The sequence below is a fragment of the Zonotrichia albicollis genome, chromosome 6, assembly GCF_047830755.1.
Source record: "Zonotrichia albicollis isolate bZonAlb1 chromosome 6, bZonAlb1.hap1, whole genome shotgun sequence".
Lineage (NCBI taxonomy): Eukaryota > Metazoa > Chordata > Aves > Passeriformes > Passerellidae > Zonotrichia > Zonotrichia albicollis.
The window spans coordinates 40024654-40037487 of NC_133824.1; the positions used below are offsets into that span (position 1 = coordinate 40024654).

Below are 12834 nucleotides of genomic sequence, written 5' to 3' on the forward strand. Positions count from 1 at the left end.
GACCCCAGGCACCTCAGAGGACTGTTACCAGGTTTCACAGGACTGCCTGGTGGCATTAACGATGGGTTTTCCCTCTGGCTTGGCAGGCTGACAGCACAGTGGAGCGTGGAAGATGAGGAGGAGGCGGCGAGGGAGCGGCGGCGGCGGGAGCGGGAGAAGCAGCTGCGGTCCCAGGCAGAGGAGGGTCTGAACGGCACCGGGCCCTGCTCGGACAGTGCTGCTCTGGCACAGCAAAACCAGTAAGAAATACCCCTGGGTAAATCCCTCAGCAGCACACCTTTTCCCTGCAGCAAACCCCTCCTGCAGCACCAAGTGTGTGTCCCTGGTGTTTGGGGAAGATGGGGAAGTGCTCTCACAGGTTTGCGCTGGATTTAGCGCACACTAGCAAATAGTGTGCTTTCTTCTTAGGGCAGAAAACCCCACAAGTCCTGCTTTGATTGTTTTCTTGGCTGGAGGCTGGGGGTTTTACTGCCCTGAGAGTTTACACTGAGACAACTTGGGGCAGGCTGGGCTCTGGTAGGGAGTCCCCACTGCCAGTGATTTCAGTGCTTGGTTAAATTTCAACTTGGGAGTCATCCTACACCAAAAGTAATGGAGTTTCCTGATACGTGCAAAGACAGACGTGCCTGAGGAGGTGATGCACAATGCCAGGCAGATCACAGTGCAAGCAACCACCTATCCTGGCTAAGCTTCCCATTCCTCCCTCAGAGGATGCTGCCCTGGCACTGGGAAGCATGAAGCAGCACCTGAGCTGGTGCCGTTCACAGCTCCAAGGATTAAAATTAACTTTGTGCTTTAATGGGGCAAGTCCTAGGTGGAAATAGCTCAGGAGGCTGTTATGGAGAGGCTGAGCTCTCTGCTGTCAAAGAGGAAACACCTGGGGAAGGGATAGGATGACATCCCCAGCATCTCACAGCACATCCTGCTGCAGCCTCCCCGCATCCATGGTTCAGCAGTCCAGATGCTGTGCAGCACTGGGGCTAGCACAAAAACTAGTCTGCACTCTGAATTGCCAAATTCTTGTCTCAAGTCCTCAGTCTTACCACTGCTTATGTGTTCAACTTATTTCTAAATCTATTGAACACAATGGAAAAGTGGTGGCAGGATTTGGAGTTATAGTCACCGAGAAGCAGCATCTTCATTTTACTGGGAAAAAAAGCAAAAGTTATTTATGAAAACTTTTTTTTTTTTCCATTAAAAGATCTTTTTCTTCCCAAGATACTTCCAAAATTATTCGGGACTTTTTTTTTTTTTTTTTTAATAATATAAAAGCATTGCAAAACACCTTCACAATCTTTTGTGGAAATACACACTGTTCTGCAGACAAAGCTGCTGCAGTCTGCTCTAAAAGCAAACAGAAGGTCTGGAAAGTAATAATAGTCATTAGCTTTTCCAAACCCCCCCCTTCACGTGGGGGCTAGGAAATAATTTGAAAAGGTCTTTAAAGCAGCAGATGAGATCTCTGGTCTCTGTTTTCTGGTTGGTGCTTTGAGCAGCCTCAGGCCCAGAGCAGTGTGCAGTAACCCAGCCTGCAGCCTCCAGTCCTGTTGGCACGGGCACAGCATCATTGCCATTGCCCAAATTCAATTGAGTGCTTAAGAGGACAATGACAAGAACTCTTCAAATGAAGGGTTTTGCTCCCTGCTCCATGATGCCAAAGCTTGCTGGGCCAGGCTCAACCACAAGGATGTTTCTTCTCCTCTGGCCATTCCCTGGTTTTGTTTACAGCTGCTGACAGCCACCTGGGCTTGCTCATGCAGCCAGGGTCAGCCCTGGCTATTAATCTCCTGAAAAGCTTCATTCTCTCTTGTGTAAATCCTGCCCCCTCCTTCCTGTAGCTCTTCCCACACTGGAACTCTTATCCATGTCACTCCCCTTAGCTCAAACCCACCCTTGCATTTCCTTGCTCCAAAGGGACAGAGTGAACCTCCTGCTCTCCCTTACCCCCACTAAAGAAAGCCAGAGATAGGAGAACAGAGGGTTTGCAGGAAAAAGAGTGGTTTTGGGAGCCAGAGGGATGGACATCAGCTGAAGTGATGATGATGGGCTGTGCTGGCTTTGTGCTTCTCCTGGGGCTGGGTTTGCAGAGGGACACAGGGAAGCAGCCACTTTTCTGACAGCATTCAGCCAGTCTCCCTTGCTCCCTGGGAGCTTTTCTGTCAGCCTGAGCACACACTTGTGGCCAGGGCCACAGATGCTGGGATGATTTTGCCATGGCTATCTTCAACCGTGCGGCTCACCCAGAGAAGAATGAATCGAAGGAGAAGGACTGTGTCGGGCTGTGGCTCTTCCAGGCCGGGTTCAGGCCTTTTTGCATGCCTCTCATGCTAATTTTCCTTCTTGCTGTGTTTCAGCTATGACTTTAAGCCGTCTGGGACGTCGGAGCTGGAGGAGGACGAGGGGTTCAGTGACTGGTCCCAGAAGCTAGAGCAGCGCAAGCAGAGGTGGGTGGCACACAGATGCACCAAGGGGAGGGTGTCCCCAGCTAAAGGACTGTCCCTGAGGAGGGGTGACCAGCCCCAGGTCAGATCCAGCACGTGTAAGAATGAGGCCAGAGCGTGGAGCACCAGCAGGACAGAGCAGGCCCCACAGCAGTGGGACAGATGCTCTCTGCCTGCCTTTGGGCTTGCAGGGGGGAATGGCCCAGGGACGGCCCCAGGCTTTGGGCATGTTTGGATTGAGCTTTGTGCTCCAAGCAGTGGCAGCCTGCCAGGACTCCTGGGTTTGGAGGAGTGACAACAGCAGATTTAAGCCACCTGAGCTGCTGCAGGGGCTGAAATGGTCTCTAACATAATCCAGGCCAGCCTAGAAAGCTGTTCTAAGTTATTGCTGCTTCCTGGCTCATGTCAGCATAGTGGGTGTTATGGCCCCAGCCCTTGTGCCTTACTCCTCTTTGAGCAGGGAAAAACAGGCAGCAGAGAGCCCTCCCGTCACTCCTCCCTTACAGAACTAGACCAAACTCCTGCCTTAACCACTTCCCTTGGACCCTGCCTACCTGCATATGAACTCTGTGACTCAGCTCTCTTGGCAGCTTGATTTTGTTGGGAATTTTTGACACAGCCTCTTTTTTACCCTGAGGAATTCTTTGCACAGAGAGGTGGTGGATGCCCCTTCCCTGGAAACATTCAAGTCAGGTTGGATTGGGCTCTGATAAACCTGATCTGATTGAAAAGGTTCCTGCTCATTTCAGAGGGATTGGACTGGATGACCTTTAAAGGTCCTTTCCAACCCAAACTATTCTGTGACTGAAAAAATGCTTAAGATTAATATTTACTGCTGAATAAATAAAAACGAGCTCAGAGTTTTGTTACTTTTCTCCCAATGCTGTGGCTAAACCACGTTGCAAACTGTACCTTTGCAGCCTGACCCCACAAGCACTTCTCAAGCACCTCCAAGGCCCAGCACAACATAGTTATAACATCTGTGGGAGCAATTAGATCATCTGCTTTTTGGTCTGCTGCCTCTTTTTCCAGCTCCCCTTGCAAAGAGCTTTTCTGGAAAGAAAGGCTACTGCTTTTCCCTCCTTGGCCTTCAAAAGGGAATTAGTTTGAATTAACATTATCCTCCCCAGGTGTTTCTTGTTGGGTTTTTATGTGTTTGTCCTGTAGCTGAGCAGGGGAGGTGGTGTTCATGGCAGGTGAAGGCACTCAGGGAGAGGTGGTGCTTTAAAAGCAGGAGCTGTAGGTGCAGGCTGGTTGGGAGAGGCAGCTGAAGGGGCTCAGGCTCTGAGGGCTTTTTGCAAAGGCTGGGCTTGGCCTTACAGCAGGGGCTGTGCCCAGTAAGGTCCTTGCAGCAGCTTTCTCCTTCATCCAAGGGGCAGCCTGGAGCGTGGTGTGAGCACAGGTAGGGGGACAGCCTGGAGCGTGGTGTGAGCACAGGTAGATTGTGTCTGCTGTGGTGCTGGGACAAGCAGTGCTGTGCTCAGGCTTTCCCAACTCCCTTCTCTCCTGTTGAACTGGAGATGAAGCAAATCCTGGGCCTTGAGTGGTGGCTGGAGACAGTTGCTCTCTGTTGGATGGCACCAAATCAGGTCCTGTATGCCCTGAGGGCCTTGGTGCTAAGGCACATCTTCTTTTTGGTCCAGACTCTCCTCTTTGAGGTAGGAGATCCATGCTATCAGCTGTGTGCGAGGAGGTGAAGCTGTGCCAGCCTAGCTGCCTCCCATGCAGCATTGCTGTGGTGTGAAAGGCATCCTCTAGGCTGCACTGTGTTTGCTGGTCCTAATTTTTAGTATGAGCTTGCACTTGAGCTGGAGACATTGCTGCCATCCTGGTGGAGAACTGCAAGCTTCCTGGGCCCTCAGAGCCTGTTTGCTCTTGGTGAGAGGATGGTGAGAAACAAGTCCAGTGAGCCAGCATATGCATTGTCTTTTTCCCCATGTAGTCAGTGTGGAGAGCTGGATGGTGGCTGAGCTGTGAGCTGCCTTCCCAGCAGCACAGGGGTGGGTGGAAAGGTCTTGTTGGAACTTGTGTTTGTGTTTTGGTGCTGCCTGTTGTGGGAGGGGCAGTGAGTCAGCCTTGCCCTTTGGCAGCTGCCTGCTAGCCAGCTCTCTAGCCCTGCTCTCTCTAGCCAGGTGATCTTCTAAGAACTGGGTGGGAGGAGAAAGCTCTTCTGGCTGGGGAAAGGAAGATGGCAATAACAGCTTAGTCTGTGGCTGTGAGCCAGTGAGAGTCCTGAGGCTCTGTCCCAGTGTCCCTGTGCCCAAAGGCATGGGCTGCTCTGCTCTTGCAAAGCTGATTGCATAAACATGGTCCTGGGTCTCCTCTTGCAGCCTTGGAGACCTGCAGCAATTCTCTTGTACCAAACCCATTGTGGCTTTTAAGCCCCTAAGCCGGGGGTGACCCCATGTGCTTTGGAACTCCTTTGTTTTGCTGGGCTATGAGATGAGTGATGTGAGCAGGGGTGTCATTTTTTCCAGTGGGCAAAACAGAAGTTTGGGACCAAGTGTCAGCACAGCATTGCTGGTGAAGCACTGTGCCTTGCCCATGGAGTGATTCCAGGGGAGTGGCTCTGCAGCCTTGCCCTGGAATTCAGCTCCAGCTTGAGAAGCATGCTCTTGTGGTGTTGGTTGGGCTCTCCTGCAGCAAGAGACTCTTAATGTGGAAGAGGAGTTCAGGGCTGTGTTTGGTGTCCTCCTATATTTGCAGGGTTCCCCAGAGGAGGAAAGGAATGATGCATCTGACTCCATGTTCTCAGAAGGCTAATTTATTATTTTATGATTCTACATTATATTAAAGAGTGCTTATACTAAAGAATAGAGAAAGAATACTTACAGAAAGCTAAAAAGAAAATAATGAAAAGTCATGACTCTTTCCAGAGCCCCGACACAGCTTGGCCATGATTGGCCATTAAGTCAAAACAATTCACATGAAACCAAGGAAACAATCACCTATTGGTAAACAATGTCCAAACACATTCCAAAGCAGCAAAACACAGGCAAAGCAAATCAGATAATTGTTTTCGTTTTCTCTGAGGCTTCTCATCTTCCCAGGAGAGAAATCCCGGGGAAGGAGATTTTTCCAGAATATATGGCAGTGACAGCATGTGCCCCACTTGGAATTTGTGCTGGGAACCATGGGAGCAGCATCAGATTTGTGTTTGGCTGCAGGATGTGCTGGTGCACCTGGAATTTTAGCTGTAGCCAGGCAGGGAATTGGGTCAGCACTACATCATGGTAGCAGTGTCCTCTCTGGCAGGGGTTTGAGCAGAGAGCTCTTCTCTGCTTTCCTGTGGCCCTTCATGATGCTGGTGATGTGCAGATCCATTCAGCTCTGCCACAGCTCTTAGCTGAGCTGAGTCTTGGACACTTAAAATGGGGAGAGTGAGATGTGACTGCTGTCGCATCTGGGTGCCTGGAACTGGCTGTGAGCCCTGGTGTGGAAGACCCAGCATGCTGTAGGCTTGGGGGAGTGATAAAATTGGATTTCTAGAGGTGTGAGGTACCTCATGGTGTCTGCCATAACAGTGCTCATAACAGTGCTCTTATTCCTTGATCTCTCCCCATCTGCAGGTCTCCAAGGCAGTCCTACCAAGAAGAGGAGAGTGGTGTGAGAGAAGCTCAAGTCAAACTGGAGCAGATCCAGCTGGATCAGGAAAGCCCAGAGGAGAATATGGTTACCAGAGAGGAAGAGAGGCTGTGCCAGGAGGAAGAAGAGGTTCAAGAGCAGGAGGAAGAGGAACAAGTTGAGCAAGAGGTGGGGTCAGGAGGAGCTGATTTTCTTTCTGGAGAGCTGATGCTGGGGGCTGCTCTTCCATGTCCTGGCTCAGCACTGCTGCTGGAAGCTGAGCCCAAGCAGACATTAGATGTGTTTTCATGGCATAACCTGGGGCTGGTGCCACTTTTGCCTGTGTGCTGTGCCTTCTTGTGGTCACTGCAGGCAGCCTCTGCCCTTTTGTGAGGGGAGTGTGCTTGCTCTCAGGGTTTGTGGTGGCTTTGCCATGTCCCTGTAATACTGAGGAGGAAAGTGTTATTTCTCCTGTGGCTTTGTGGGCAGTGAGTAGCTTCACAGGAGAGCTCAAATCTAAATTATACTGCTTGTTTTTCTCTCCCCAGCCTTTATCACACCTCTGGAATTCTTTGTCTTGATAGACCTCTTAGCCTTGCATTGCTCCCAGCTGAGGTGTTTTTGTTCTGATAATTCCTGGGTAAGGGGAGGGACAGGGAGAGAAACAAGGCTGGAATTCAAGTGGTGTGCAAGTCAGGGGCCTGAGCTTCAAATATCATTTGTCATAAATGGACTTTGACTGCCAAGGTTAGTAAGATGTTTGCATTTGAACTGTGTTACCCTCTACAGCCCTTTATTCTAAAGGCAGCTTCTCTTTCTCCTTTTGGCCTCTAAATGAGGAATTAATGTTTTCCTATCTCAGTTGTGGTAAGAGGTCTTTATAACTGATGCAAGGACCCCTTTTCATACCATTTGGGTATCTCAGACCTTCAAAATTCCTGATTTCTGCCCTCCCTTCCAAATGACATATGAGCTTCTTCCTGAACGCTTCCAAATTAGATAATGCTAACTCAAAGTTTCTGTGCTTTTGTGTTTATTTAGTGTAGAGCAGGAAGCCTGGGAGACGGGAAAAATCACTGTTGTTGCATAAAAAGCAGTTTGACCAGCTCACTTCCTGGCTTGTTCTTTTTCTGCACTCAGGAAAAGAAGAGAAGGCGAAATGATGGAGAGAAGGAGGAAGCACCAGAGAAACGCCAGAAGGCCCCAAGCCTTGCCAGCTTGGAGGATGAGGAGCTGTGCTCTGACCACACTGTAGTGTGCTCCACAAAGGTTTGTGCTCCTGGGCCCCTCTGGATGTGTGAGAACTCTCACAACAAGGAGCCAACCCACGATGAGGAAAGATTATCCAGGGTTTACAGCAGTGTGGGGCGTGAATCCTGTTATCCATCCTGCTACCAGCTGAGACAAACCACCTGAGCAATTTGCCTCATCTTTCATGGCTGTCAGCCTCCTCTGCTCCTGCTTTGCCTGCTTGAGCTGTTGGAGGCTGTAGCATCACTCTAAAAGTCCAAAGCTCATTGAGGGCTCCAGGGAATATTGTGATACTGAGATAGCTGTGCTTTCAACTTGTGTAGTCTTCAACAAAATTCACAAGAACTAAATCATAATGAAATTTCCCTTCCAAAGGGAAAAAGCCCCAATAACTGAAACAGTGGCATTTCTCTCTTAATTAGAACAAAATGTGACTCAAGTTGTTTAAACAGATGGGCATTTCTGATCTCTGAAGCATTGTGTCCTTCCCAATCACATCTGTTTGCATTGGTGCTCTTTGTGACACTCCCATTGTTAACACCACCTGAATTGCATCTTATGACTTGTGTTGCATTTACTACAAATCCTCAGTTCTATGTGTGCTTTGAATACAATAGAGACAGATAAGTGTTTCTGTATTGAATGGGTTTTTCTGCCTTTGTAAGCCCCAACCTTTTTGATTGTAGCAGCGAGGGAGATGGTGAGGAGTCTGTGCAGTCTGTTAATCTGCTATTGGAGGTAGCTTTGCTTTTTTTAAATTTAGTTTTTGTGGTATTTACTCAACATTTTCTGAGTGGGAATGATTGTGTGAGTACTTTCTTTTGCATCAGTAAATAGATGGCAAGAGGAAGGTTTCATCCTCTACAGCCGTCAGGTTCTTGCTCTTAGTGGAGAATCCATTTTATAGTCAAATTAAAAGAGGGGAGACAGTAGGTGTGGATGCAGACTGGGTGCTAATGCTAGGTTTGAAAAGAGGTGGGGTAGCCAAAGCATATTCCTGAAGTGGGACTGGTAGGAAAATGTGGAAAATGCTTTCAGCAGCTTATATGTGCTGAACCTTCTGTCTTTACAGTCCCAAAACACACATAACTTCTCAACCTCAATTTAGCTGCTGGGATTAGCCAGGGGAAGGTTTTGAAATGCATTCTCTGTTTTGAAGTGGTGATGTCAGAGCTCACCCCCACACTAAGCTGGATGTAAAACTGTTCAGGAAAAGTCTGTGCTTGGAATCTTTCCAAAGGAAGGCTGATCTTTACACCCTAGCTAGCAGGGCTCTGTGAGCACTGAGTGCTAAGCACACTGGCCACCAGGAAGGTGTTTTGGCACAGGAAGCTCAGCAGAAGCCCTGCTTGTAGCAGAAAGGCAAAAGCACCTGCAGTCAGTGCTGTGTGCCCCTGCCAGCTGTGGCTGTTTGAGCTGGGGCACACCTGGGGCAGGCTGATGGTGGGGTGCTTGGGGTTCTGAGGGCTGAAATAGGGGAAATGGAGGCAAGGGGGAAGTCTTGTGCCAGTCCTGTTTTGTCACAGGCTGCTGTTGAGCCCTGAGCTTGGAGGCTGGCTGGATGAGCAGCTGTGGTTTCTTCTGGCCTTCAGAAAATGCTTGGGACCAGGGAAATGCACAATTCTCACTGCAAGGAATTGCCAGGGGTGGGGGCAGGTGGTCTCCAAGTAGCACAGTGAAAGCTTGTTCCTCCCTAGAGAGGAGGAACTGTCATACTGAGATACATTGCCACTTAGAGCTCTTTCTAGGCCCCTCTGTGCTTAACCTGGTGCTTGTTCACAACCTTTCAGGAGTGCCTCTCTATGGTTTGCACCTGCACCCCATCTCCCTGGCAGGGTGGGCAGGGCTTTTTCCCATTGACATGTACTTGTGTTTGGGAAGCTGAGGCCAAGATCTGCCAGATTCCCCTGTCAGGCTGGTGCTGTGCCCTGTCAGGCACCAGCCTGCCCATCAGTGAGCAAGGTGGAGTTTCTGAGTCGTGGCTGAGAGGCGAGCAGCAGCTCCTGCAGCAGTCAGCAGAGGAGAGAGCTGGCAGCAGGCAGACAGACAGCCTGCCCTGCAGACAGAGCTGCCTTCTGTCGTGCTGCTGTGGAGCAGCCTGCAGAGTGGCTCCCCTCGGGTCATCTCTATCAGCCGGGGCTGCGCTGTTTGGTTGTTCTCTAATGGCCTCGTGCTCCTGGGCACAGCTGGTAAATGTGTCCTCTGTGTGACACTCTCTTGTCTTCTGTTTAGCTGAAATTTCGCACCTTAAGATGCATCCTGAAAGCATCTTAAACGATCACTTAGTGTTGTTTTTTATCTGCTAACTTGGTAGGTGATGTTTCCTGTGGTACAGGCAGCAGTTTTACAGGGGGAGAAGGCTCCTTTTTACTTGGTTGCTGCTCCTTGACTCTGTGGGAGCTGGTGTTAAGAAAGCCCCCCTTTGGCTTCAAGGTGATTTTTCTCTCTGTATGCTTGTTTCTGGGGCATGAAAGAGGCACAAGGTTTAGCAACATTTCAGCTTTCCTTTCCTGCAGTGGTTGTGAAGTGTTTGCTTGCCTTCCTGTCTTGGCCAAAGAGTTATTGCACAGGAGCCTCTGGTGCAAAACTTTCTCCTGATGGCTTGTCATGAAGAGCTGCCTTTCAGGTGTCTCCATGTTCTGATCTGCCCTGTCTGTGTGCTTCTCTGGTATAGATAAGTTGACCTAACCCATGCCTGTGCTGCTTTGAACCCATGAACCCATGCTTGGCTTCTCTTCTGCACATGTGGTCTCTAGTTTTCCCCCGTGCCTTTCTGTACTTGCCACTTCCCTTTTTGTGTCTGGCTCGGAAACCAAAGGTCTGAGAGAGACCTTCTCCTTCACCAGAGGGAGTAGAAAAAATGGTTTTGGTTGGTGTTCCAGCTGTCATTCATTTTACACATGGTTGGTTTGCCCCTGAAATTGGTTGGGATTTTCTTCCCCTGCTTGGAAAGGAGGAGGAAGGGAATGCTCACTGTCTCTGATCTGTAGGGAAACATGGGGGCTGAGTGAGTCATTTCTAACCAAAATACGGGTGAGAGATGAGGGCCAAGAAATGGTCAGCTAAGGTGACCTGCATCCATCTGAGGTCCCTGGACAAAAGTCATATCTTTGTCTTCTTTGTCCCCTTTAGCTCACGGACAGAACTGAGTCGCTGAACCGCTCGATACAGAAAAGGTAATTCTGGGCTGGCCTCAGGGCAAGGCAGGTCCCTTGCTGCCGAGGGAGATGGTCAGCAGGCCCTGCTGTGGGGAATGGCAGCAGTCACGGGCTGCCTGTGCCTCACCAAGTCCTCCCTTCTGCCTGAGGCACTGGGGAACGCCTTAATCCTCCTCTCTGTTCTGCAGCAACAGCATAAAGAAGAGTCAGCCTCCTCTCCCGGTGTCCAAGATCGATGACAGGCTGGAGCAGTACACACAGGCTATTGAGGTGGGTTGCTGTGCTGTCTGTGCCCCCACCCTCCCAGGAGCCCTCTTTGCTGGTGCTGCTCCCCCACCATGCCTCTCAGCCTTACCATCTGTGAGATGATTGCTAAATTGTCCTCCCTTGGGTGGGAGCCCTCCTTGCCCCTGTCTGTGTGTCCCTCCACAGCATAAAGTAGGTTTCTTTGGCAAGCTGTCCTGTGCTTGTTTTTTTGTGTTCTCTGCCTGAAGAGTGGGAGTATCTCACAGGAACTATTAGGACTCTACAAGTCTCCTTTTACACCCCCTTATCTCCAAGGATAAAAATAATCAAGAGGCACACTCTGATGGCAAACTGTCTCCGTTTATTTTCCAGACCTCCTCAAAGGCTCCAAAACCTGTGCGGCAGCCCTCTCTCGACCTTCCGACCACGAGCATGATGGTAGCCAGCACAAAAAGCCTCTGGGAGACTGGGGAGGTCACAGCCCAATCTGCTGTGAAGCCCTCAGCCTGTAAGGTACAGCCCTTGGGAGATTTGCCTTGCTTGTGCCAGGGGCAGGGACTGGTCCCTGGGCACAGTGTGCATTGTCCTTGTGTATCCTGTTAGTGCATCTTGTTTGTGGGGCTTCCAGACTCCAAAGGCATCGATATTGGAGATCTTTCCTTGTGTTGTAAGGCTTTGCACCTCGGAGATGCAATTTTTCTGACAGGGTCCCCAGTTGTTCCTTGGTGGTCCATGCAGGAAAACCTCTGTGCTGCTGGTTGAGGCTCTGATTTGAAATGGGAATAAAATCAGCTGCTGGGGAGAATGCATGTCTCCTACAGGGGCTGGGGCTGAGCTCCAGTTGTCAAGCATGACCTTGCATCTAGTACCAAGGTGATAAATCTTACAGACTTGGAAAATGCAGAGAGCATTACGTAGTGCTCTCAGTGATTTCACTTTCTGGCTGTTGTGGGTGAGGCTGGTTCTCTAATATGTTGGTTGCAAGTCTATTTATGAGAGCAGAATTCCTTTTGGTAGAGAAGCCTTGATGTTTACATGTCCTAAATAGTTAACAAACTTAAGAAAATAAACATCTTGGAGCTATTTCAGACTCTTGTGGAAGAGTGATAGGAAAACATAGGGTACACTGGGAACAGGAAGACATTTTCACAGTCATGGGTTTTAGCAGCAGCTGTTTTAGGTCAGATGTGAAATTATAAATAAAAAAAAGGAGGTCAGATGTGTGGGTTGGAAATGGATGTGAATGAAGACACGTTCACAGCATTAGCAGTGAAGGGTAATGAAAGAATCATTTTCTCAGGATATCGTGGCTGGAGACATCGTGAGTAAAAGAAGCCTTTGGGAACAGAAGGGGAATCCCAAACCTGAGAGCAGTGTCAAGGTGAGTTGGTGTCTGTGAGTGTGACAGCACTTGCAGAGCTGGTGGCTGGGCTGGCAATACTGAGAAGATGATGTTCTGCAGGGCCAAGGGCTACCTGTGTCTGTCCATGCAATTGCATGCTTAAGAGCTCTTCCTAGCAGTGAATTGCTATTGGTTCAGCTCTAGTGAAAATGGGGGCAGAAATACTTTTATGTCCAGTAATTCTGAAAGGTCTCTTGAATACATGTTCTCAGCCCATGAGCTAGGAGTCACAGCTTTCTAGGCTCAAATGGAGCTGAAAATTTGAGTAATTTTGCTCTTGTTATGCTTTTTGGCACTGAGAGTAAACAAAACGTGCAAAACTAAGTGGAACTGAACCTAAGACAGCATCACTTGCAGATGGATCTGGGGTTTTGTGGGAATATTTGTGGAAATGTCTTCTAAAATGCAGCAAGCAGCTATTGCTCAAACTGTCTAGGCTGGGAGAGGAATATCAAAGTATCTTGTCAGTTCCTGTGCTGAAACTGCCAGTACCTGGCAAATCTCACAGTCTCTTGTCATGGATAAAACAACCCTGGCTTGGGGGTCTGGGATATTAGATGAGCCCTCCCTCGCAATGCCTGCATTGCATTTGCTTTCCTGTTGCCTATCCTGTTCTTGTTGTGTTGCCTCATGCTCACAGAAAGTGGTGATGGGTCTGTGCAGAGAGTTTGTGTGAAGGGGGCAGGAAGGCAGTACAGAATGGGCTGACTCTGGGATTAAAGGCAACTGTATCATGTGCACCTCTGGCTTCAGTTACTTGATTTTTGACTGC

General features: G+C 49.4%; 1 protein-coding gene across 2 annotated transcripts in view; it reads left to right on the top strand.

The window, feature by feature from the left end:
- LSP1 (lymphocyte specific protein 1) overlaps positions 1-12834 on the top strand; it is a 47642-nt gene that overhangs the window by 23827 nt on the left and 10981 nt on the right. For both annotated transcript variants that reach the window (XM_005486559.4, XM_074543311.1), the window contains exons 2-9: positions 87-239; positions 2355-2444; positions 6011-6194; positions 7146-7274; positions 10389-10432; positions 10603-10684; positions 11033-11173; positions 11961-12041. In XM_005486559.4, the coding sequence (XP_005486616.1) occupies positions 87-239; positions 2355-2444; positions 6011-6194; positions 7146-7274; positions 10389-10432; positions 10603-10684; positions 11033-11173; positions 11961-12041 (904 nt within the window). The remainder of the gene's footprint in view (positions 1-86; positions 240-2354; positions 2445-6010; positions 6195-7145; positions 7275-10388; positions 10433-10602; positions 10685-11032; positions 11174-11960; positions 12042-12834) is intronic.